The 27,683-nt window shown below is 39.6% G+C and overlaps 1 protein-coding gene across 4 annotated transcripts in view; it reads right to left on the bottom strand.

Moving 5' to 3' along the window:
- LOC102682811 (kazrin) overlaps window positions 1-27,683 on the bottom strand; it is a 618,046-nt gene that overhangs the window by 464,022 nt on the left and 126,341 nt on the right. For all 4 annotated transcript variants that reach the window (XM_015336776.2, XM_069184014.1, XM_015336780.2 and 1 more), the window contains exon 2: window positions 25,299-25,456. In XM_015336776.2, the coding sequence (XP_015192262.2) occupies window positions 25,299-25,456 (158 nt within the window). The remainder of the gene's footprint in view (window positions 1-25,298; window positions 25,457-27,683) is intronic.

The raw sequence follows: 27,683 nt of genomic DNA, 5'->3' as shown, positions 1-27,683 counted from the left end.
TTCAAGGCACTGCAGTAAAAAAAGCAGCGGATTTGTATAACACTTCCACACTGCAGACTGTAAAACCCACTATGGGAATCTGATATTGGCACTGACCTCAGGCAACCGTTTTATCTTCAGGAACACATGTCACTTTGCACACCTAGAGCACCTAGGAGCACTTGCCTATTTTGAACCCTGGGGCCAGGAGGGAGTGCAGTATGGTGGCCCCTGAACACCCCATTGTTCTTTTCCTGATGATCAATGCTGTCATTATGAGCTCCCTGTGCGTGGCAGCTGGGCTCTGGCTGCAGGCAGAAGAGGGAGTGGTGGATGTGCAAGGCTTACACAATCAGCCACCCACATAATCAATACCGTAATCACTGGCAGTTTTTCTTGTGAACAGCCATCCCACTGTACACCATTTGTTATTATTTATGATGGCAGAAGCGACCCTTAATAACACTGGGGGAGCACTTCAGCTCTCCTTCATTTCCATGAAGGTCCATATTGATTAGGTTTCAAAAGGGAGTTTCTAGGTCCTGACAAGCAGCCAGCATTATCCAAAAAGGCACGATGCCCCTCCCTTACCCCCATCCCCTTAATAAATACACTGCATGACAGGAGAGAAAATGCACTTTTAAAACATGGTGAAGAAAAACTGTGATTAATTCCTCTTCAGCACTGAGGACATAAATATTTCCTCTCTGCTACTGATAAATGAAGCAATCAATGTGGGAAATGGTTGATAAAAAAGGAACATTTGAAATTTCGTAAAACTCATTCGCTGTCTCTCAGCGAACTTGACTTTGAATTAATTGACAATCTAGGCTTATCTAACAGCCAGTTCACAGCCTGTTTTCCTCAAACCATTCCATTATAACAGACAGATACAAAATATTGCAAGGAGACATACTGTAACTTTGAAATTATGGTTTTTAATGCAAATTAAATATGGTTTAAATTTGTAAATACCATTCAGAGACAGTATAAAGAGGGCAAACAAAAATTGCTGGTACATTTGTAATATAAATAGCCAAGAAATTGTACCTGGCCACTCTTTCCTGTGTTTACAGAGGTGTAATTTCAATGCACACCAATTGAAAGTACCTTGGATAGAACATCTTTCATTATCTTATAAATTAAGGTGACTGGATCTTCAAGTGGCTCAGGCAGTATTGGAGGAGCCTGGAGACTGGTGGATTTGAAGACAGACAGTACTTCTTAATTGCAAGTGACTCTACTGAGAACACTAATCTCTGCACAGGGGCTGGCAGGATAATTTATCTGTGTTATTGCACACTGATGACTGGACTTTCTCAGGTCAGGCAGGAGTGTGTAGTTTTCAAGAGTGTTATCTGTCTCTCCTCCATCAGGACAACAGGGAAAATCTACTGTTTGTGTTCCAGGCTAAAGAGTGAACAGAGAAAGTGGTGTTTCAAAATCACCCCTTGGAGGACACAAGGGTGTGCTCATGCCTAAACAATGCGCAAGTGTGAGAAAAGACCAGCGTGACAGCATTAACAACAGCCAATCGATCAATAGAGGAATGTTGAAACACTAGACAAAGAAAAGTCACCCACATTAATAATTAATGATGAAGGAAAATGACTACTGACCAAATATGTCAGGTTTAGATTTAGGCACTTTAGGATCATTTTGTTTTTACAAAACTTTCCAAACCTTATTATTCTAGAAATCATTTCTGCACTAAACCTGTATATTGCTCAACAAACTGCTGGATCTCTAACAGAAGAGATCAGTTTCTCTTTTAAAATGCAGCATTGGTTTTATTTGACAATAGTTTGCCAAATATATTAGATGGGTTTTATTTTTATGTTGCCGTTGGAGCTGCTATAATAAGGTCACATATCTGAGCTTGGTGTACCATTACTGTAAAATAATTAGATTATTCTCATTATTTTAGTACAAAATAAGTAATGCAAAATAAAATGCATACAATGGTATAGCATCTTTAGCCTCACTTAATGCACAAAAACTACCTCGGACTCCTTCTTATTAGTCTGTGTAAGCAATGTAGTTCTGTAAACGGCACTTGATTAAAATGGTACTGAATGTCAACTTGCTCTGAAACACATGTGATTCTGCACAGTACTGTTATCCTTGTTAATAAACATTCAGCAGCAAGCTTAAGCAGATGTAATAATTAATTCTACAGACAGAAGTTGTTGAAAGTTCTGGGAATAATCTCATTATTGATAGCCCTGAGGATAAACTCAGTGTTGGTAATATTAAAATAGAAAGAAAGAACAGGAAAAATGTACTATTAGCATTAATTGTGACTTTAACATTTAATGTATCTCATCTAAAATATAATTAATGTGTAAGATATAAGACGTAAGTAAAAAAGACACATCAGTACAACACTCAGGTTTTCATGTACAGAAACATACAAGACAGCAGGCAAACAAGATTGCACTTCAGTTTACATTTTGTATTCTCCAAAGAGGATTTTGATATGCAGGAAAACTGTCATTTTAACTCTGCAAAAATAAAAAAAGAAATATGTTTTTCAAAATGTATATAAATGTATAAATCCTGTTGGTGTATGGGCAGGGGGACAGAAGGGGAAATGTGACTATCATAAAATGTCATAAACAATATTGTAGGATTAAGAATTATTGCAGTTGAATGAGTTACTGTAGGTGAGTTCTCACTGATTTTCACTCGGTACTGCAGTAAATTGCAGTAAATAAACTCACTAGCCAAGAACCTGGACCAGATAATTAGTTGGACTAAGAACGACTGTACAGACTGAGGGCATAAGATTTTTGTGTGGGGCAGAGTGGTGGCACTGTGGCTAAGGATCTGCGCCTGTAGCTAGAAAGTTGCCGGTTCAAATCCCATGGCCAGCAGAGGAATCCTACTCTGTTGGGCCCCTGAGCAAGGCCCTTAACCCTAGCTGCTCCAGAGGTGCTGTATAAATGGCTCTGACCCCAAGCTTCTATTCCTGTCTGTGTTTCTCATGGAGAGCAAGTTAGGGTATTCCTAATTCCTAATACAAGAAATTGTATATGTCTAATAAAGTCATCTTATCTATCTTGCCAGCAGCCATATCACCCTGCAACTCACAACTGGCAGCCCACTGAAGCTAAGCAGGTGTGAGCCTGGTCAGTACCTGGATGGGGGACCTCCTGGGAAAAACTAAGGTTGCTGCTGGAAGAGGTGTTAGTGGGGCCAGCAGGGGGCGCTCACCCTGTGGTCCATGTGGGTCCTAATGCCCCAGTATAGTGACGGGTACACTATACTGTAAACAGGCGCCGTCCTTCGGATTAGACGTAAAACCGAGGTCCTGACTCTCTGTGCTCATTAAAAATCCCAGGGTGTTTCTCGTAAAGAGTAGGGGTGTAACCCCGGCATCCTGGCCAGATTTCCCATTGGCCCTTACCAATCATGGCCTCCTAATAATCCCCCTCTATGAATTGGCTTCATTACTCTGCTCTCCTCCCCACTGATAGCTGATGTGTGGTGAGCGTTCTGGCGTACTATGGCTGCCGTCCCATCATCTAGGTGGATGCTGCACATTGGTGGTGGTGGAGGGGAGTCCAGAAAAGCGCTATATAAATGTAAGCAATTATTATTATTATTATTATTATTATTATTATCTCATGATGTAGTGACTGATTTTCCCACTGGTTCCACATTCTGGGCAGAGAGAGTGATGGGAGATTATCAAATACTCTGTATGTCAGGATGGCAGGTCCCAGTGTAAACAATTGCAATTATTATAGTTATGTACATGCATTTTAAATTCCCTTCAAGGTACTGTAAGTCTTAGGTATGAATTCTGAGGAATGTATTACCTGCCACTGACAGACAGAGGCTACTTATTTGTTTGGGGTTACCTAATATGTTGATCAATAAGTGCAAATCGGTTTTACTTAAATAGCACTACCTCTGTACTTGGTGTTATAGTATGTAATATACACATTATTCTGCATATGGCAGGTATACATCAGACTGTATAAAGACAAGCAAAAGGCCTCAAAAGGTTAAATCACCATTTTTACAGAAACTAAATCCTTTCTTATCATGAGAAAACATTCTAAGAAAGACTCCAGAGCTTCTGAACATTTCTGGTGCTTTGTATTGTACATTGGGAGAAAGTAATAGCTGGTATTATCATTAGGTGCTCAGACTATTACTTGCAATTTCCTAAAAAGAGCCTGTGCAGCATTTCTTTAATGTCTGTTCATTGTGCAGCAGCTTGACTATGGATTTCTGAAGCAAACAGCAGGTTTCACTCTTGAAGTCATTCAGCACCACAGCAGTAGTTATTATTTAAAGTTCAAGGTAGACAATCATGCAGTTTTACTACATATAATGAATCCAAATTTGAAATTAGGATTTTCGGGAACCATAATTTAATTAGATGTCCATCTCGGTATTCTGAAAAAAATATAAAAACGTAACTATAGACCAGCTTGTAGCTGACATTTTTACCTCAGGAAAAAGGTCATGGTATCTGGCTATCTTAGGTTCTATAAGGATTGAAATCCACTAGCTCACTGAAGGTAATATCAATTGCATGGGAATCTGCAGGTGAGAAGAATTACTGCTGGCTCCTGTAATTGGAACACCTCTATTTTCTTAGGAAAACTGCTACACATTTTTTATGAATAAGTGGTGGCAGTGGCCATCTTCTACGCTGTTGTGTGCTGGGGCAGCAGCATCATGACAAGAGATATAAATAGGCTCAATAAACTTATCAAGAAGGCTGGCTCTGTGTTGGGGCTGAGCCTTGACCCCCTGGAGGTGGTAGCTGAGAGGAGAATGCTGACCAAGCTCACAGCCATCACGAACAACACCTCTCATCCAATTCATGGGACTGTTATTGGGCAGCGGAGCACTCTTAGCAAGAGACTGCACCAGCTACGGTGGACGGGGAACGTTTCCACAGGTCTTTCCTCCCGGCGGCTGTCAGGGTGTATAACACTGCCCTAAACTAGGACTGTTAGCCCTTCATTTGCTCGTCTATGGACAGCATGTTGCTCCATTGTACTTTTTGGACACTCAATCTGTATATACCTACGCACATTTTGCACATATTTTATTGTTTTTACAGTGACTATGATCATATTTTGTACACACTTATGTAATTATTTTATTTTATATTTATTTGTATTACTATACGTATTTTAATTTTTTGTCTATCCTGTTGTCGTTTTTTTTGCTTGCTTTGGGCTGCTGTAACACATCAATTTTTCCTTCGGGATCAATAAAGTCTTATCTATCTAATCTAATATGACATAAGGTAATAGACAATAACTTAGAAAAAGACATAAAAACATATTACAAAGCAAAAAGTGTTAAGGGTTGAACTGGACTCAAAACATCAGTGAGGCAGGCCTGTTGTAGTGAGGCTGACTTGCAACTAAGGCTGTTGTGGTCTCTATTGTTTGCTTACAGTATATGTTCACATAAGGTGCATTGTTTATTTAATTGATGGTCGGTTGATGGTTAATAGCCACATTTTCAAATGGGGTAAACTGAGACTATTATGCATATAGAGAAACTCACAGTGGTATCTGGTGCTTGATTGGTTTAGAGCAAGATGTTGTTTGGTAAGACCATGATATTTGACTTTATAAAGACATATCGTATGTTTTCACCAAAGTCTCTGGTGAACAACATCTTTGTATATTGTGCTCTGGCCTCTTGAGTACCTGCTTAGAGGAAAGCCTGGTATAATCAATTATAATTATGCTTATAAAATAAAATCTGGAAAATAAGTTTCCTTATCATGAGAGATTTTGATTTTCCTCACATACTGGATAAAACATCAGGAATTACAGCAGCCGAAACTGAAACGGTAGACATTGCTAGTGACTGCTTCCTTTTCCATTTGACAGTACCTGTACAGGAGACGGTGAGGGAAACAGAGATGAAAGACATATCAGGCAACTAACATCTACTTAGAATTTTTAATGCTTTGAAGCTTACTTTGAAATTGTACAGGTATAATCCCCCAAAAAAAGTTTTACACTTTTTGGGAAAGCAGACTATGAATAGATAAGAGACTAAGAGAAACAGAGTGGGGTAAGAGGGAATAAGTTAGCATGGCAACAGTTTAAAGATGTCCTTTTTGTAGCACTGAATACAGTTATCTCTAGGGTAGGTACTTCAAAGACTAGAAAGCAATGGTGCAAATGGTTTAATAAATCAATTAAGAAAAAAACATAAGAAGAGAGCACTTTATAATATGATAAAAAAGAATCAATGCAGTGTGTCAGAATAGGCCCCATCTCCCACATGACCCTGTATTGGATAATTGTTAGAAAATGGATGGATGGATCAGAATGCAGTTATAATAAATATAACGAACTGCACAGAATATTAAATATAAAACTGATATTAGAAAGACCAAAAATATAAAAGGCTAAATAAAATAATAAAAGTTATTTATTCAACACTATAATAGCAAAAAAAGGTAAACAGTGAAGTAAAGTATCTCAGAGATAACAATGAAAAGCTCTTAGATTAGGAAAGGTAAATAGCTCATTTAATAAATGAATATTTCACCCAAGTGATTACTGGTGAAGAAAACTGTGTTAGGCCTGGTAGAGCCAGAGCTTGCAGCCCTTGGTCTCCACAGCAACCAGCGACATGGAGTTAAATACCTGCCGGTGTCCTGAGAACATGATCAGGCCTTCTGTCCATACCTCCTGCTCCTAATTAATGGGTAATTATCTCATCTGCTCCAGGTAACTTAAACACTTCCCTGTCCACAGTCAGATCCTCTGTCATTTAGACTACAGTATGTCAAGTGCTACTGATTTTGGGAAGTTGTCACGCCCTCTGCAGCCAGAAGGGGCTCCTACTCTGTCCTGTCTCTCATTTACGGTTCTTTGCTCTCCTTCCGGTGTTTCTCTCTCTCTGGGGCTATATATTTCCGGGTCTTTCAGTCTGTCTTCGCTCAGCATTGACGTTCGGATGTCCTGAAACCCGCCTAGCACCAGGTCGCCCAACGTCCGCTACCTGAGGGCATAGGTTTCCATACGGCATTCCCTGAACAGCTGAGCCCAGGCTAACCTCCGTCTCGTCGTTACACATAGGGTCTTTTCGCTCTCCTGTCATTCCACGGTTCGTCCCTTCCGACATCCGTGACAGAAGTGCTCCGCTCCATGCACTAACCAGCCTGTTGGAATGAATAGGACTCTGCCCAAATAAACTTGACTTGCAGGACAATGCAGCCTCCCTGCTCTGCTCGGCTGTGCTGTGCCTTCCCTGTCCTATTCAGCCTGGTTGCACAGCACATTCATTGTTCCAGCCTCTTTCTGTCTGCACAGCATATCCCCAGCTTTTGCCTCTCTACTTGGCTTCACCAAGACCAAGTAAGTGGACTGCTTAGCCTGTCATACAGGCATGGCAATTTCCCGCTCAGCACTGCATCATAACAAAGTGGCAATGTGCCTCAGGCTGCAAGAAAAGCAAGAAGAAGTCCTATATTAAAGCAAATTGGCAAAGAAGCAAAGAATAAGCAGAATTTGACAAAAGATAAAATATGAGACTGTCAGTTGAGATTTTGTTTAGCTGAGTGCTATCACACCTGTGATAAAAAAAAACCTGGCCAGAACCCTTATATTTTAAAAAAGTAATTTCTGATTTCAAATTAGTCTTTTCTCTCAAATATACTGGAATGGAGCTGCAGCTCAATTACAGTTTCATCTAATTAGTTCTCTGAACCTTTCCCATTGGAGTTTAGACAGAGAAAGACCACTGAATCAGCCCTTGTTAAGTTAATTAATTAATTGCTTGATGTTTTTCTCCCTTCAGGTCACTAAATATTCTCTTCCTTTTAGACTTAAGTACAGTTTTTAATACTGTAAATTACCACAACTGAATGGATGGAAAGATACCTAGGGATTACTGTTATTCCCCTTTGTTAGTTAGGTTTCTATTTGGCTTCCAGGAGCCAACTTATAAATCTTTGGCTGTGGGGTCCCAACTGTCTTTACATGTTTCCTTTTCTTCAGGTTATTGACCATCATGGTTGTTCTACTTTGGTTTGTTATACAGCCCAAATCTACAACTATGGCTCTGAATGCTGAGTAAAGGCATTCCCTTCAGAAGGTATTCTGCTCCCACTATGGCTGTAGTGTCTGCACTTTACAGGTTCATGACTGATTTCTGAAACAAACTTCTTTCTTACTCTAAACTGTGAACAGGCTTAGGCTATGCTCATAGGCTTTCAACATCAGTTTCGTACAGCTGATGACTTCAGTGTTGTGGTTGACAGTGCTGAAATCAAACCCTCAACTGAAGTTATAATTCTTGGTGTTACTTTTGACCCTGTGTCAGCATTTCAAAAGCATGTTACAGACATCACAATGTCATCTGTCTTCCATATGTGAAACACTGCTCAGTTGAGATTCTTGTTCTGTCTGTCTGACTCTGAAATATTAATACATCACTTTATTATATCAAGACCTTTTGTAGTGCGGTACTAAGGTACTTATGACTTATTGCATGAGTATAGACCAGGCCTTAACCTTATGTCTTCCGATTCTGTCCTTCTTACTGACATGGGGATCAGGCTGCACATAAAGTAAAGGGTGAGACGGTCTATTAGACATTTTCAAACACTTGACATTTGCAAAGACCTTTCCTTTCACTAAAGCTTGTAATGTATAATTGTTTCGTACTGTTGGTTAAATTGGGTTCATTTACTGTCCTCATCTATGCTCTACTGTATTATTTTACTTTTATACTGATGTATTATACACTATTACGTACACTCCTTCGAGTTTTGAAAAGCACTTATAAATAAAATATGGTATATGCTATAACAATATAACTATAGTAATAAAATCAAAAAAATAAAAAGACAATGTAAATCAGAAATGAAAAGAAAAAGAAAATAGGAAGGTAGGATTAAAAGTGTAGAAATTAAATCAAAGGCAAAAAGACAAATTCTTAATGCAAGAAATTGCATATGGCCAACAAAGTGATCTTATCTTATCTCTTATCTGTCCTTGTAGTGGGCAGGAAATGTGGAGCTTACTCTCCTTCCTCTCCAATCAGCTTGCTAGTCTGACTGGTCAGGTAGTGGCCAGCAGTGGAGCACCATCTTTCCAAATTTTTATTGCCATGCCATAGCATCTACAGTATATTATTAACAAAAGATATGAGATGCCTTCTGTCTTCAACAAATCACTAAGTGATACGTTCAGCTGGTCAGACTCATTTAGGTGTGAGGCAGTACTGACCCCAGACCTTTACTCCAGCTGCGCATTCATTTGGTTCTCTCATAGCTGATGTTCTCTAATAGCTGTTGAGGCAGGACGCTATAGAACACAGAGGTGTGTATCTGAAAATAGATTTGCAATGGGTACTTAGCTGCTCACCCTGTGGTCTAAGTGGGTCCTAATGACCCAGTATAGTGATGGGGACACTATACTGTAAACAGGTGCCGTCCTTCGGATGAGACGTTAAACCGAGGTCCTGACTCTCTGTGGTATTTAAAAATCCCAGGGTGTTTCTCGATAAGAGTAGGGGTGTAATCCCGGCATCCTGGCCAAATTTCCCATTGGCCCTTACCAATCATGGCCTCCTAATAATCCCCCTCTATGAATTGGCTTCATTACTCTGCTCTCCTCCCCACTAATAGCTGATGTGGGGTGAGCGTTCTGGCGCACTATAGCTGCCGTCGCATCATCCAGGTGGGACTGCACATTGGTGGTGGTTGAGGGGAGTCCCCATTACCTGTAAAACGCTTTGAGTGGAGTGTCCAGAAAAGCGCTATTATTATTATTATTATTACCTTCTGCGGTGAGTAATTTCTTCTTGAAGACATTGATCACCCCACTATGTTTTATCACTTTGAGTAGGAGTGCCTTTTAAATGACTAATTGTTAAATATTAGAGGTATAACCCTTATATACTGTAGACACTGAGAGCCGCACTGTTTCTTTGCCTTCTTTCATATACAGTATAAGGGCTTTTGATGCTTTTTAGCTGACAGAACTGGAGCCCAATGGTCTTGAAGATGAAACATGTCTGTTATGATGTAATGTTGGTGCAATTAAAGGTCAGCCATTCTGCTACAGCTACACAATCTTAGAAGACCATTCCATTCTCTAATGATCTCAGAGATTTAAAGAAGATGGAAAGCTTTGACTATGATGTTTTTTCACAAAGCCAACATTTCACAATGCCAACACTTGTACTGTCTAGAAATTGAATGTACTTCCCAATGACTGCCCTGTTAATGTTTTTGTTCCCACTACAGAGCGGATAGTTACATCCAGCCTGGTTGCTGCGTTCATGGTCTGTCTTGACGACATAACAGCATTAGCCTTCTGTTTTGAGGAAGTGCTCCTACAGAACCCTTGCTGCTCTTATTCTGACGCTGGCCCTGGAAAGCGCAACATGGTGACAGATGGGAGCACTATTTATAATCTATTATTCATCACTGACATGCACTCTTGCAGAGAGCCATCTGGGTGCTGCAGAGATGAGATGAAGATGAGTGCCCAAGTGCAGTGCCTACCAGAAAACCAGGAAGCCAGCTCTGTGGGCGCAGGTGTAAGAGCAGAGAGACAATGACTTGAAGGGAGTCCAAGGAAAGGGCATAGAGCAATTACACTGTGACTGTTGACTGGCACAACACAAAGGATACCATGTGGATATTGTTATCAGTTCCCCACTAATTACATTCATTAGAATGACTAACACAAAACCTTCCCATTTTAAAATAAACAGATTTGCTTAAGAAATAATGTATTATACAAAGTGACAAAGAGTAAGCATATTCAGGAGGATTACACTTGTGTACCATGCAGAGCCTTATGCAGAAGCCCATGAAGAATGGTGATATAGCAAAAGTGCATATTTTAATACGGAACACACATGATTATGTTAACCAATACACTGAATACTTATAGCCAAACCCTATTTTATGATCAGACAATTGATTTTCCGCTCTTTTCATAATCCTCGACTGGCAGCTATGGAAAGCCCATGTCCTTTCTTTCTAGTTCATTCATAAGCCTTTAGTATCTGACAAGTCGGAAGACTTTCCATTATAGACTCTTTCCCTTCTGGGATGCTCTGGTCTCAAGATTATAGCCACCCCATGAAAGCAAACCCACACTAAATCTCAGCCTTGCCCAGATAACCTCTACAGAGAGGGTCTCATCACTGATGCATTCAACAGTCTCACTGTGCCCAAGCTCTTCTGTCCAGACCCCCCCATTAAGGTGAGTTCGATACTATTCGTGTTATAATAATAATTAATAATTGCTTACATTTATATAGTGCTTTTCTGGACACCACTCAAAGCACTTTACAGGTAATGGGGACTCCCCTCCACACAATTCATCAATTTCCCTACGGGATTAATAAAGTATTATCTATCTATCTAACACCACCAATGTGCAGCATCCACCTGGATGATGCGACGGCAGCCATAGTGCACCAGAACGCTCACCACACATCAGCCATTAATGGGGAGGAGAACAGAGTAATGAAGCCAATTCATACATGGGGATTATTTGGAGGCCATGATTGGTAAGGGCCAAAGGGAAATTTGGCCAGGATGCCGGGGTTACACCCCTACTCTTTTTTAAGAAATGCCCTGGGATTTTTAAATACCACCTAGAGTCAGGACCTCAGTTTTACGTCTCATCCGAAGGACTGGGCCTTTTTACAGTATAGTGTACAGTATAAGACCCACATAGACCACAGGGTGAGCACACCCTGCTGTCCCCACTAACACCTCCTCCAGCAGCAACCTTAGTTTTTCCCAGGAGGTCTCACATCCAGGTACTGACCAGGCTCACACCTGTTTGGTTTCAGTGGGTTGCCAGTTGTGAGTTGCAGGGTGATATTGCTGCCATTAGGGACAGAGAATATAAGACAGACAGGAAGACACCCACACATCTTCAGTCTTCCTGGGCTGATACATGACAAGCACTGAGCTAAAATCTAAAACAAAAAGAACAAACTTGGTACTTAAGGAAAATCTGGTTAATTTCTTGATTTCCTTGTAGATTTGACTGTTTCATTAGACCTTTATGTTCTGGAACACTAATAACCAAAAGTAACTTGCTAACCAACAGACTAGCTGAAAAACTGAATTTCAGTCACTTAAACAAGAAATAGTCTTTAATAGAAAAAAACAACAATTTTGTCCCCTGTGGTGTTTCTGAAGCCAATGCCAATGGCATTGAACACGATCTTTCACTGAAATGTACAGGAGACAAATTAAAAATAACATGAAATGTGTTGCACTCATCTCTTCAACAGTAGCAGCTTGCTATAGACATGTAATCTTCGAAATGGACAGTGAGACAACACAATAAACAATGTAATGAGAACAATATGCTCATAGTCCTATAATTGCTCATCACAGATTTATTTCACAATGATCAAACAATTCAGGGATCATTATAACACACACTTTGGTAATGACAGTGCTATTGTATCTTATTCAGGAAATTATTAGGACCTGGTTAAAAAACTTGAAACACTTCAGACCAAGTCAAACCAATGGACAATGAGAGCAGAAATTAAATACAGGTCAATTTAGAAGAGAAATTAAATACAGGTGCATTTAAAACTGAAAATAGGAGTTCTTCACGCAAAAAGTCATGGCTAAAGGAACAAACAACTCAGCCATGTTGTAAAGGCCAAGGAATAGCATGTCTGTTCTGCTGAAAGCTTTGTGTGATGGTGCTGTTTCTGCTGCCAACTACAGAAGCAGGTACTGCAGGTCAACCGAAAATACATAAGTCATGTTCTCTGCATACCCATGATATGTAAACCCAACATCTGAGAAGCAACATTACTAAATTTATGGAATTAAAAAACAAATGTAGAATTGACAATCGTTGCACAGCACCCTGATGAGGCTTGAAATTAACAGTAGTTAGTCACCACTTTACCCTACAACATTTCTCACAGCAGTGTTATTTGTGAGTTCCTTCCTTAAAATGTTTTAAACTGATATATATCATTGAAACCGGACACACATCTGCTGACATCATAATTCCCAGGTGAGATCTAGTGCTTTTTGATTAGATTTTTGTATTTGCTCATTAGAACAGTACCAACACTGACAACAAAACATTGTTAACAATTTTAATTAAATCACATCTGTCCTTTTTACATCCTTTTTTTTATTTCCCTGACTGCTGTGTGATATAACAAATTGAAAAGTATGTTTTATTACAACTGCAACTTGTTCAGTTATGACAATGTAAAATCATCCATACAAGTATTTCTATTGGTGCACTAATACAAATTCCATATATTTGCTGAATTACTGATCATAACAGCATACGAGCCAAAAAGGGTGCAAATGAGACAAGGTCATTAGGCCCATGTCTAGTAGTGACTGTCATATACGTGAAATAAACTAAAGGAACACCATACATCCTAGACAGGCAATTATAGAAAACAAAGTTATCTTGTGTCTTTTTTATTTTTATTATCCAGGCTGATTTATGTATAGTAATTACAGCTTAATACTGTTTTTTGCCATTGATAGATTGATAGAGGTTTGGGCTCTGTGGTAACTTAATACCACCCTGTAAGTGTACATTAACTTCTTCCTTAATTAAACCAAATCTTTCTACTCAAGCTACAGAATTGAATGTGCTCAAAAGAAAAATATATTGTAGTTTAATTACCTTTTGTAGATAAACATGCATCACCTTAAGTCAGAACCATCAAATAAACTAAAATGTGCAGTGATGTTCTCAGATTGTCCTTATAACTGAAAAAACAGATTCCATTGTTCAATCAACACAATTCTAATAATCTTTGTTGGTTTTAAATAATACCTGTAGGTGCCACACTTTTTAAAGAAGATTATGTTGACAAAAAACAATATTCAGAGAAATGGTTAAGGGTACATTGGCCGTTAAGGACAGCTAACTCCAAGCTCTGCATTGATAATTTCAACTTGTCATTAATATATTTTTCAATAACCAGCGTTGTTGGTTTTTATGAACTATGGTAAGCTATAAACACCTTGTTAATATCAAACACATTGATGTCTAAAAACAGAAGTACTGAAGGACTGGCATTCTATGTGGTGTCCTTACAATAAACGTTAGAACAAATAATGAACAGTACAATTCAGTCTAAAACATATTTTAAAGAACAGCTCCTACCCGGAGTGGTTGTTAGCTGCATCTAGTGAGTAGTAGTCTCATATGTCTCATAGCTGTGCTATGATTCCTCAGAGTAAGGACTGCAAGAGTAATTTAAGTAAACATACGGTCACAGGGTGGAAATATTATCTGCATTAAAGATCTGGGCTGGTCTTACAAGAAACTGGTCTTTGAGATTGCTGGGAGGCTGGACTGTATTTTATTGCTTTCAAGGGTAAAATAGATTGTTGAAGTCTTTCTAAAGCTGCAATAAGACCTATGCTGTCTAACTGAAATTAGTTTCTAACAGTAAAAAACATAAAATCAGTATATATACTGTATTCTGAAGTATTAAATTACAAAACAATATAAGAAAGCAGACAAGTGGAGGTCATTCAGCCCTTCTCGTTTGATTTTCAGTAGCAATCAATGTATCTAATCCATTTATTTATTGAAGGAAGCAAGGAACCAGCTTCAGCAATATGGCTTTTTCCAGAATTTCCCACAACCCTTTGTGTAAAGACACTGTACCCTGTACTAACAGTTTTAAATGCACTTCTGTCCTCTGGTTCACTTTACACTATAGATTCCAAAGAAATCCTATTGGATGACTTTGCCAATACCTTTAGGGATTTTGAATACTTTAATCAGGTTCCCTCATGGTCTGATCTGATTCCAGATCAGCAATACCTGTTTCAGTACATTGATGACCAACATTGCACACAGTAATATTATAAAAGAGATCTTACTGGACATTTGGAAGACTTTTAACTATAGATCTTAATATTCTGCTTGATATTTTTATTGTTTATCCAGACCATCTAGAGCATTAAAATGATGTGTTAATATAGAAAATCTTTTTCATAGGTAGTTTATCTTTTCTTATCTTTTTATACTTTCATTTGTTTTATCTGCATGTAACACTCTTCAATTGTTTACTTAAATATATTCACCTGTCAGGTGTTTTCTCAGTCTTCAATTTTATCTAAGGTCTTTTAAATTTACTTTCTAGCTTCTACAGTGTGTACTAATCCTTCTATTCTGGTATTATCTTAAAAATATAAATGTTTATTAATGATGTCAGAGTCTACTTCACTTATATTACTCAAGAAGAGCAGTGATATACTGTAGACTGTATATAATGGTCATCCTGTAGTATACTGTACATTTTCTATATCTTAACCATTTCTTCCAAATGCATGGATTTGAATGCATTCCTACTGTCTGCAATTTAAGAACTAATCATTTATGAGAAAGTTTATCGAAGGTCTTGGAAAATCTGTATCATATCATATACTCTGTGTCAATGACTGTTTTTGCTTATTCAAAGAACTCTAACAAGATGATTACACAAGACCTGCAGTACACACGTTATGTATCCTCTAGAGTCCTACTGCCAAACAGTTGATTCTCTAGTCTTGTTCTAATCATATTTTCCATAACCTTACATGTAATAATTATTGGTCTGAAGTAGTTCAAGTAGGTAGCTGCGTCAGTATGCATAGGCTGCAAAGGAACAAGTAAAGGTTTATTCCATCCTGAAAAGAGAAGAAAACAAACACATTTCGGCTGTGGAGCCTTCTTCTGGTGTTTCCATAATTATTGTTCTGATTTACTTATTCAGTTTTGTACCCCTTTTAATGAATGGGGGCTACATTAGCAATTTTGGGTAGTACCTTTGTAGTCATGCAGCAGTACCTGAGTGACTACTGGAAAAAAGTGTTTAAGCAGTCAATTTATAACACTTCTTAATATGGGACTTTGTCTTTTTGTCTGAGCCTGAAGCATGTTCTTTTCTTCATTGGAAAAAACTGAATGAAATACTATCTTTCATCATCTACACTAAGTAGATACACACAGATTTTAGGCAGTTCATCTTTATTTTCAGATTTATTTGAGTTCATCTTTACTGTTTTGTTGCTGTTGTAATGAAGAATATTTCCCTATGTATTTATCCTCAATTGCAATGAGGATTGCATACATGTTTCATGTACTGTACTTAATCCTGGGATGAGTGTCTAATGTTACAAGGAAATTATCTGACGTTTTGTGATTCATTCTCTACTGAATTAATCTCTATCTTGTTCCATTCTACTTCTCTTTAACTCTCTCATTCCTTCCCACTTAAAACAGTAGCTCTTCTTTGGACTTCACCAGTAAATTTTCAAAACATTCTTCAAAACTTGCCATATTATGGTCCCATTTCCTTAATGGTTCACCCCTCTCTTTTCCACACATTCTTCAAAGGAAATACAAGATCAGTACTGGACTTCTCACTTAGCCATACACTGTAAGGAAGCAGTCATGACTATAAATGCAGTTTCATCATTATTATGATGCTGTTATATTTTCTGCCTCACATGTTTTTAGAAACAGTTAGTGAACATTGGACAAAATGTATATTATGAAAGCAGGCAGCTAAGCTTATATTGACAGTGAATCTGTCAACAAATGTCACTAACCATTAGGTCCGCTAACATAAACAATTATAAGATGTTCTAGATAATGTGAGACCCATCAGGAGGTATTATTCATGACACCTTGTATGTTTTCACTGTTTATATGATAAAATATTAACACAATACTCACAATCCTCAGGAAGAGATAAGAACTTTCCTCTGAAATGATGCTTTTAAGCAATTTAGAAGGCAATATGCAAATCCAGCTCTTCAATTTGACACTTCAATATTTTCTTTTTTTAATTTCACCAAAATCCTTTCCCTCCTATCCTGGGATTTAAGAGACTATCCTGCAGATGAACACCTTAATGATTTTGTTAATGATGTTTTGACATTGAGATATTGCTACAGAGACAAGATCTGAACTCCAGAGGAAGAAGGCCAGGGGGGATGCTAACAGACAAGATGAAACAAGATCATATCGCTCTGTACTCTTGAGGCATACTCAATACTTAGGAATGGTGTAAATTGCTTAAGTGCCTGTATTTATTAGGACTGCATCCCATTTTATGGTATGAATTAATGATGAAATGTGCAGTGCATTAGTGCTTCAACATAACCAAAGCTAAATATTTATTTAAATAAGCTACATATATTAATTTGTGGATAGTTAACACGTCATCACAAGTAACACATGTTGTATTCACACTAGTAGGACTAATGATAAGGAATTCTTGTTGCTGGTGGTTATGGCCATTATTTATCAGATTACTAATGCTTTGTTGTGTAAAGGCTGCTTTGCACAATGCATGAAAGCTCATTCTGGGAGATTCCACAAGGTACAGGAGAGAATAAGGCAAGGGCTTGTTTTTAACCTGTGGAACAAACTGCCCTAGAATTCAACCCCTTCAAGGGTTTCACTTGTATCTTGAGCTGCTCTTGATTTTTCCTTTCACACATACTAATTTCTCTCTGAGCCCAATGCTTGCTCCATCTCAGAATGGCCTCGCCAGTTTTCTCACCTAATAAGCTCAACATACATTTTTACATTATACATTTATTATGAAACTGCTTTTTACACCTTGGTGTCACTACTTAAAATATTAATCAGTTAGTAGGCATTCAATTATTTCAGTTACAGCAAAACAGAACAAATTTGCATGTTTTGTATAAAGAGCACATCTCATAATGGAGTGTTTGAACCACAAATTTAATTACAATAAACAAAAGAAGATTTTAAGTGCATGAGTTTTTTCAAATGTGATATTCTCAAATGGTTTTCCATGCTTATAAAAGTAATTATAAAATTTGCTGGCCTATCATCAACCATCTTCTTCTGGACATCAGTCATTTTGTGCTTTCAGACATGTACCATTGCTGTTCCTCATAGTCCTACATGCATGTGTAAAACCATTTAATTGCTCCATGACGCAAGTTGTTTCCTGATACAGTTGTTTAAATACAGTAGGTCAACTACTGTAAGTTTACAAGTGCCATATTCATCTGCAACTGCAATGAAAGACACTCTGGCAGGTGTGAACACTCACATTACAGGGGACTGGCACGGAAATAAAGCGGCTTGGGATCAGCAGGCATGTCAGTCTCAGAGCAGTGTGCACTGAAACTGCCCTCTCTGGGGTAAGTATCAGGGCTGACAATACACCTGCTGATGCTGCTGGACTGGAGCTGTTTGTTTCAAACACTTAGGCAGACACAGAGACACAGAAAATGGCTTTCATTCAAGTTCCTATCTCCTCTCTGCTTGCGTCAAGGATACAGAGCAGATGGGTGCTTAGAGTGAAGAATGCTCCTCTTTTCTGAAACAGATTGCAAATGTGTTGGTGCATTTATTGTGTGTTTTTTTTTTTTAATGGCAGCGAAGAGATTCATAATCTGTGTAAAATGAAGAAGGGTTCTTGATTTACATAGCTCCAAAGTCTAACAGAAGCTGCACAGAGAGCAGTTTGGCACTGAAATATAAAATTAATACTGTATTTATGTATTGGTCTCGAAAAGGAAAGTACATTTCTGATAACGAATCTCCTAAAAGAACATAATGAGAGCCCTGACTGCCTTGTCCCCCTTGTTGCGACAACCACCTGTTTTAACAAGGCATTAATATTATGGTGACGAGAAAGGCTTCAGCAATAAGCAGACACACTTGACAATCTCCACACGTCTATGCTAGCGTGTAAGTGGATTTTCTTTCGGCTTTGAACATTAAATACGGTTTTTAGCTTCAGAAAGAAATGCTGCAAGTGGATCCTCTTTGAGTTTTATCAGCCTGTTGCACCAGAGTTCTTTTAATAGCAGCCCATCCTTCAGCTGCTCCTTGCACTCAGCTGGTCTGGATCAGGGCAGGGGGCCACAGCAGTGCAGCATGAGAACATGGGCTTACATACAGTACGTGCAGCCATTGATGTGCAAACACACACAGACTGAGAATACTATGTCTGCAAAATTACCCTCTTGAGCTGTAATCTCCAACCATATTGTTGAACTTGTACCCTGAGCAAATGAGTCCCTATTCAAGGAGTAAACTTGCTGCAAGCTTAGCCCACCCATTCAATAATGACAGAGGAATACAGTATAAACTGATGCTGGTTCAGAGTTTCTGTTTCCTTTATGCATAACTTTCACATTGTTTTGAGAAAACCCAATCCCATAAAGTCATTACTGAGCCTAGCACACACTAAAAAGGATTTCATTTTTTTCTAATATATTTTCTTCTAAAATCAATGATATTACAAGTCAATGAAAAACTCTTTAACAAATATAAAAAACACTGTCCATAACACTGTGCCATGAAGTTTCATTTTGCTCTGTTTAGATCATTCATTAGAGAAAACAGCTTGCTGTTTCACCTGCAAGTATACATCCAACACCACACTCATTCAAGGCCCCTCAGGACAATTCCGCATCACCCAGATGGCATCTTGTACCTCCAGCAACCTTATTTACTGTATCTCTTGCAGTAAATGCTCAGCCATCTACATTGGAGAAACAGGAAGGAGACTCGGAGACCGCTTCAGAGAATATGTCAGGGCTGTGAAGATTAAAGATCTCTCCAAGCCCATTGTTTCTCATTTCACCTCTAACGGCCACGACCACTCTAATCTCTCCGTCTGTGTTCTCAAAGACGGTTTTCCGAACTCATACATCAGAAAGACTACCGAAACCAAACTTATCCTGCAGCTAGGATCACACATTCCCCCTTCTCTTAACGACAGGCTACTCTTCTTTTAAATTTTCTCCATTCATTGGAAGTTTCATTTCACACCTCTCTACACCTATTCTGACTTCACACCTCTTGATTGGCCTCTCTTTCTGTCCCCTGCTCTCACTCCTCCTCCCTCCCAGCCTTTGTTCTCCCGCTACTTTACCTTTGCCCAATGCCTTGTCTCTCTCACACCTGAAGAAGGCTCCACGGCCAAAACGTTGTGTTTTCTCTCTTCTTTTTTTCAGCATGGAATAAACCTATTACTTGTTCCTTTGCAGCCTACGCATGCTGACGCAGCTACCCACCTGAACTATTGGTTACAAGTGGTTTCCTACCACAAATATAAACTTTATGAAGCTCACAACATACATATTTTGTTGAAACTGGGTGATGGCAGTGTAGACTCAGTTTTGTGGTCATCTTTGAGACTGTTGTTTTGTCATTGTTAGCAACTTACTGTAATGTTGTGGCTGTATCCAGCCATTTGAGTGGTGATTTTTCAGACCCAAGCGCAAGAGACCAGAGAGTGAAAAGTGAAAGGTGATAATGAAATAATTAATTAACTGATTAAGCCCTGACAGCCAGTAATGGGTATGAACGACAATCCTAGGAAAAGCCAGATTAACTGCATCCCTGAAGAAAAGACGCTGCTAAACACAGCCCATTGATTGAAAAAGGGAGTCTCAGGTATGGAAAGAAACCAAATAGCAAGACCCCTGAAAATGGAACAGAAAGTGCTTGGAAGGGTAGCCCTCAGGACTGCCAAAGGTGCAGGTCAGCAAACTCGAGGGTTGGCGTGTAAGAGCAAGTGTGGAATGTAGTGCAGGATAGAATCTGACTGCTGCCTCAAGCAATGCAGAGAGCAGTTTAGGAGCTAAGGATGGCATGCTGGGTGATGCTGAAAGCAGGCTTGGAGCTGAAGCTGATGCACCAGGCAATGCTGAGAGCTGAGCCAGAGTAAAACACTGCTGCCAAAAACAGTCCACCGGTTGGAGGGAGCCTTGGGTATGGGAGAAACTAGAGAGCCTCCTGAGACAGGGGTACAAACAGATTTGAAGGGCAGGCTTCAGGCTGAAAACTGCTGCGCAGAGCCTAGTGGAGACATGAGGTTACAAACCGACGCACAGCCTGTGGGTCAGAAAAAAAGGAGCCTTGGGTACGGAGAAACCGAATAACGAACCTCCTGAAAAAAGGGGAACACACAGGTTAGAATAGCAGTCTAGGCTACAGCTTCTGCACAGAGTGAAGTGCTGTCTTGCTCACCAGAGATACAGTATGTAGAGAGTGGAAGCAGCAGGGCCGGTGAAAACCCGGGGTGAAGTGAAAAAAAACGGTGCCTCGGCATTAAACAGAAAACTGGGAATTGCGTAATAAGTACAAAATTGCTAATTAACACGGATCACGAAAAAGGGGACCCAGTGACAGCAGCATACACCTGAAAACCGTAAGCCCTCGTGGAAATGAGACGGTTTTCCAGGTCAACAGCTAGCCAAAGGACGCTGTCATGACACTGACCTGTTAAACTTTGTTTTCTCTGTCATTGAGCTCTGACTTGCAACCAATGTTCCTGTTTCCTGATGCGGTTTTCCCTTGTATGGCATCTGGCATTATGATTTTTTTACACTGTTCCCCTTGACACATTAAATAATTTAGCAATTTCTGTGACTGCAATTTGGCCGCCAACTATTTAACCCCTTTATAAATCTGTTCGATATCTCATGGTGCTTTAGAAACACATATTAAAGTGTTGATTTTAAGATGTCTTTTATTGTGGAAACAAATTGGTAATTAGTATTGAAATAAATGTGTAAATACGTGCAAACACATATGTAGAATTCTTTTAAATTGTGATTTAGTTACTTTAAAATAAAAGTCAATTATACGTTAGGTGTTTCCATTATTTTGTCCACCCCCTGTACAGTATATAGAACTAATACTAAAACACCCTATACCCAGGGTGCAGGGAATAAAACATACAGTACTGGATCTGACAATTGTGCCTGTGCACAAATAGACAGTAGCTGAGTTTCGTAATGCAAAGTGGTCCCAGTAGAATAAAGCTGACAAATTTAACCTGAGGCTGTGCTGCCATGTCACTGCTGTCATCCCCCAGTGCTGCATTCTCCATGTTCATTCTTGTCACTGTCTTTTCCTGAGATACAGTATCTGAAGGATAGTCTTCAAGAGGGCAGTAGGGAACCTACATTACGTAGAGTGGAGGGAGAGACTCAGAGAAAACTGATCAAGTGTCCACAGCATGCTTCTGTTAAGCATATCTGACAGCACAGTTAGGATACTCAGTGAAGCAAATGTGTTTGGTAAACTCTGTGGATTATTAAAGAAACCACACTTCATGCTAATATGAATTGAAAACTACACAAATTCGATTTAGACCGAGGTTTGTAGATTAACACCCTAAAAAATCATCAGAGGGACTGTCAGCAATTTCTGTCAAAGGCCTGTTCCAATAGCAATCTCCATGCAATTCAGGAAGCAATATAGTGAAGTACAGAGCCTGATCCATCATCTGATAGATTCATAATTCAATTTTCAAAATTTTTCCAAATTATGTATGATCTGTAAGAATTTAAGCCAAGGGACTGGTTTAAAGAAAAGAGGATTTGGAATGTACAGAGCTGATGAACTGAATACATGAATTTCAGATGTAAAATAGGGCTTTGAATTACTTCACTTTGTAGAGCTCTAATCTGTTTTAATTGAATTAACCCATTCCCTGCCAGCAACCACCACAGTCAAATAGAATGCTTTGATATGATGCATGTGCAGTAGCAGTTTCCCATCCATAGTAAATGCCCTTGCGTACATTGATATCTTGACCCACAGCATTGCAGTAATGAAACAGAGGTTTGGAGCCTTTAGAGAAACACTGGAGAGCCCACAGGGACTGACAACTCTGCTTTGGACAGCCATGTTCCTGTGTCAGCAGCATTCCTCTGTATATCACTGTATGATCCTCTCTGTCATTCCTAACTGGTGCTATTATTTCCCCATTCCCAAAAATGTCAGCAAAAGCTTAAAGGAACAATCAGTCTATCAAGGCAGGAGAACACTGGAGACACAATCAAGCATGAGAGACTGGCATAGTGTTGGTTCTCTGCTATGCACATGCTCTCTCAGCACAGGGATGTTGTTCTCTATAAATTACTCATTTAAGGGGATTGGAATCTCTCTTCTACAATGGTCTGAGTATGTTCTTATAGCACCATAGAGTATTCATAAGAGTAGTAGTTTTAAAACGTTTGGTTTGTCAGCACTACTGGCAACCATCATCCCAATACCAAAGAAAACCACAGTGACATGTCTTAATGACTACCGACCAGTGGCACTAACACCTGTCATCATGAAGTGCTTCGAGAGGCTGGTCATGAAGCACATTAAGGACACCTTCCCAAACACAGTGGACCCATACCAGTTTGCCTACCGGTCCAACAGATCCGCAGATGACGCAATCTCCATTGCCACACACACGGCACTATCCCATCTGGACAAAAAGAACACATACACAAGACTACTATTCATCGACTACAGCTCAGCTCTTAACACTATCATCCCAGAGAAACTAGTCAAGAACCTCAGTGCACTGGGTCTCAACACCACCCTCTGCAACTGGATTCGGGACTTTCTGACAGGCAGACCACAGGCTGTCAGGCTTGGAAACCACAACTCTATCATCAAGTTTGCCGATGACACCACAGTTGTAGGTCTGATCACAGACAATGATGAGAGGGCCTACAGGGAGGAGGTCAATCTCCTTACAACATGGTGTTTTGACAACAACCTCACCCTCAACGTCAGCAAAACCAAGGAGCTGATCGTTGATTTCAGGAAACTGCAAACCGGACATGCCCCTATCCACATCAACAGGACTGAAGTGGAAAGGGTCAGTAACTTTAAATTCCTTGCTGTCCATATCACCTAGGACCTCACATTGTCTCTCAACACCACCTGTCTGATCAAGAAAGCGCAACAGCACCTGTACTTCCTAAGACGGTTGAAGAAGGCTAAGATATGTCCCCAGATCCTCACTAACTTTTACAGATGCACTACAGAAAGCACACTGACAGGCTGCATCACAGTGTGGTATGGCAACTGCAGTGCTGCTGACCGCAAAGCCCTACAGCGGGTGGTGAAAACTGCCCAGTCCATCACTGGGGTTACCCTCCCATCTATCCAGGACATTTATAACAGGCGGTGCTTGAGGAAAGCTCTAAGCATAATCAAAGACCCCACACACCCCAGCTACAGACTTTATGATCTGCTACCATCTGGAAAACAGTACCGTAGCATTCGGGCCCGGACTACCAGACTCAGAGACTTTACCCCCACACTATCAAACTGTTAAATTCCCAGCCTCTCTCACTCTCACTCTCACCTCACCTCTCACCTATGATCTGAACCTCACAGTGCCTTCTTCCTTTCTTTCTTACCAAAAACCCAAACACACATTGAAAATCTACCTCTACCATACATGTCAAAAGCTCACTCCCCATAATTTCTATCCCTTTATTTTATTCTGTTCATGCATATTTGTGCACATAACCTGTTACCTTTTTGTTGTTTTGCACATTGCCTGTTGTTGTTTTTTTTGCACATCGTCTGTTGTTGTTTTTTGCACACTGCCTGTTGTCTCTGACTTTCTTTTGCTACACAATTGTATTGTTGTTGTTTTTTTTCCTCTTTGTACTACTTATGTCCGAGAGCTAGCTAAATAGCATTTCGTTACAATATACCATGTATATGAGTGCAATGACAATAAACTTGAAACTTGAATAGATTTTGTGAAAACACAAAGCAAAACACAGAGTATGCACAAACAGAGCAGTGTTTAGTAGGTGTGTAGTCTGTGCAGGGCCTGAAATGTAAAGGTGTTGTGGGAATTCCATGATGCTGTGAGACAGGATGTGCTCACTTTAATAAAACAAGGTTCTGTAGGAGATTGCAGTATGTAAATGAGAGGGATTGAGACATGCTTTCAAAAAAATAAGAATCAAACTACCAATGTGTACTCTATCAAATGCATAGTGATGCACTGCTTGTTCCTGGGGGAGGAGCTAGTATAGAAATCAGATGATTGATGTGTAGCACAGCAACATGAAGACATACTGTAGATCTGTGCTGAGAGTATGGAGAATGTGTTACACTATTTAAAAACACTGCAGATACCAGAGAAGACCTTCCCATCTTGGAAAATCTTTTCTAAAAGCAAAACAAAAATCCCATATTCCCATACAGTTAAAACAGGTTAGTTTGGCACGTGAATATTAAACCACATTTCATGTGGGGATCAAACCTTAAGAAATCAATTATTTTTGTTTGTACTGATTCTCACACATTCTTTCCAACCTGACCGACTTGAACTAGACCTATAATTTCAGCATAATCTTCGGGACTGTGAGTGTGTCCTTTATGAGAATATGCCTTCCTTAAATGCAATCAGATGCTGAGAGACCTGTAATTTATTTTTTCCATGATCAGAATACAATGGTTTAAAGTCGTGATAACATGAAAGAGGGTAGAGAAAAAAGAGTAGAGAGTATTCTGCAGCTGTGCTGACTGTACCTGTGCATCCATCAGTAGGTGTCTCATCAAGGTCATAGACTTCTTCAGTGTCTCCTTTTCACTGGGAAGGAAAGCATCATCCTCATCATCCAGAGCTTTGGGTCTGTTCACCATGAAGTGGGCGATCTGGTCATTCAAGCTGTTGAGCGACTGCACAGCTGCAGAAAAACAGACACACAAGTCACACCTGCTGGAACTGTCACTGGACACTGGTGGAAAAACAGACACTTGTGCCCTTTGGACTTTCCTTGATCTGTAACTTCTGCTGCTGCGCTGCGAGTCATCCATTGCTTTTAATTGTGATGGAACCTTGATAAAAGCAAATAAACTTTCTAATAAGATTAGCTATTTAAAATAAACTTGAAGGAGCCTTGATTATTTAATACAATCTGTATGTTTTTTTTATTTTTGGGGAATCTAAATGTCGATGCCCTGTTACAGTGGTTCGCAGCCTTTGGTCTGTGAAGCTACTTCATGAGAGCCACAGAACAGAAAAATGTGCTGTGGAATCAAATGTTAGACTAAAACTGTCATTACAGGCTGTAACACAATCAGCACAAATTTTTCATTACTCAAACTTGATAACAGTCTTTGAAGTGAGAGATACAGCACCAGCTATTTCAGTACTACAGTATGTTACTGATCATTCACATATTCATACACTAACACTGTTAGACTTCACTAATATATTTGTTCAGGTAATGAATAAGAATTTCACATTATATGCTTACAGGCACATTTTTGCTGAGTGCAGATTTTTTTTTGTTATGGTTGAAAACAGCCAGTAGCACATGGTCCACACTGTACAGGAATGTACAGTAAGTGTGTCCTTCAGGAGCTAAACTGTTTGAAGCATTCTGAGGTGGCATTCATCATGGCAAAGCACTATATTGATTGATAGAGGAAAAGTGCTAAATACAATAAGTGACTCTACAGTGCAGCACACATGACTGGACTATCTCCTGGCGAACACCAGAATATAATTCTAGCAGGGTCCCTTAGCAACATGTAGGAAAATGCTGTGGCTGTTTAATATTGGTCATTGTTTTCATTCACTTCACTAATTAAAAAGGGGAAATAATGAATGACTGGCTCATCTGGACAGTTAATGGCTTATTGATCTCAGCTCTGAATCAGGCAGTAACGCAATTTCAGTGTTTGTGTACAAGACATGGCTCACTAATTAGTTCTACACACCCACAGCTGCAAAAGCTCAGATAAGACTCAGACATGCACTTCACAGCTCATGACATGTGGATTGGGCAGGTCTGTAATAAGGAGCATGTGGTTTCATGGACAGCTGAGAGAGCACATGGAACATTTTAAACCTCTCATAATATTGACACAGTAACTGGGAGTTATCCAGAGGATATGCACCATAAATCATCAAGAGGTTGATTCAACTGAGACATGACAGGTGTGAGCAATCTGGTACAGAGCGCTGTAAAATGAGGCAGTACTCTACATAAAGAAAAACACTAAACTTTGTCTCATCTTTTTTTTATTGTAAGATACAAAAGGTGCAGAGAAAATGTACCTTTCCTGATGCACTCTTTGTTAATAGTATTTATCATTTTGCAAATCATCCTCTTCATGTACTTAATCTAATGACATCCAGATTACACAGTTCATAGCAAAACTTTCGCTACACCATTAACATTCCCATTTCCTGCATCTCTGAGAAATCCAATGGGAGAGAAAATGACAAGATTTGACAGATGTTTCTTTTTTCGCCAGCAGCCATATCACCCTGCAACTCACAACTGGCAGCCCACTGATGCTTAGCAGGTGTGAGCCTGGTCAGTACCTGGATGGAGACCTACTGGGAAAAACTAAGGTTGCTGCTGGAAGAGGTGTTAGTGGGGCCAGCAGGGGGCGCTCACCCTGCGGTCCATGTGGGTCCTAATGCCCCAGTATAGTGACGAGGACACTATACTGTAAACGGGCGCCGTCCTTCGGATGAGACCTAAAACTGAGGTCCTGACTCTCTGTGGTCATTAAAAATCCCAGGGCGCTTCTTGAAAAGAGTAGGGGTGTAACCCCGGTGTCCTGGCCAAATTTCCAATTGGCCCTTACCAATCATGGCCTCCTAATAATCCCCCTCTATGAATTGGCTATATTACTCTCCTCCCCACCGATAGCTGATGTGTGGTGAGCGTTCTGGCGCACTATGGCTGCCGTCACATCATCCAGGTGGATGGTGCACATTGGTGGTGGTGGAGGGGAGTCCCCATTACCTGTAAAGCGCTTTGAGTGGAGTGTCCAGAAAAGCGCTATATAAGTGTAAGCAATTATTATTATTATTATTATTTCAAGGAATCCGCTTTTCTGGAGCTCTTGAGCATTAGTGTGCACAAATAAGGATGTTTTGTAATGCATGAATAT

This window comes from Lepisosteus oculatus, chromosome 25 (assembly GCF_040954835.1).
Source record: "Lepisosteus oculatus isolate fLepOcu1 chromosome 25, fLepOcu1.hap2, whole genome shotgun sequence".
Classification (NCBI taxonomy): domain Eukaryota; kingdom Metazoa; phylum Chordata; class Actinopteri; order Semionotiformes; family Lepisosteidae; genus Lepisosteus; species Lepisosteus oculatus.
This window is presented reverse-complemented; position numbering and strand designations above follow the sequence as displayed.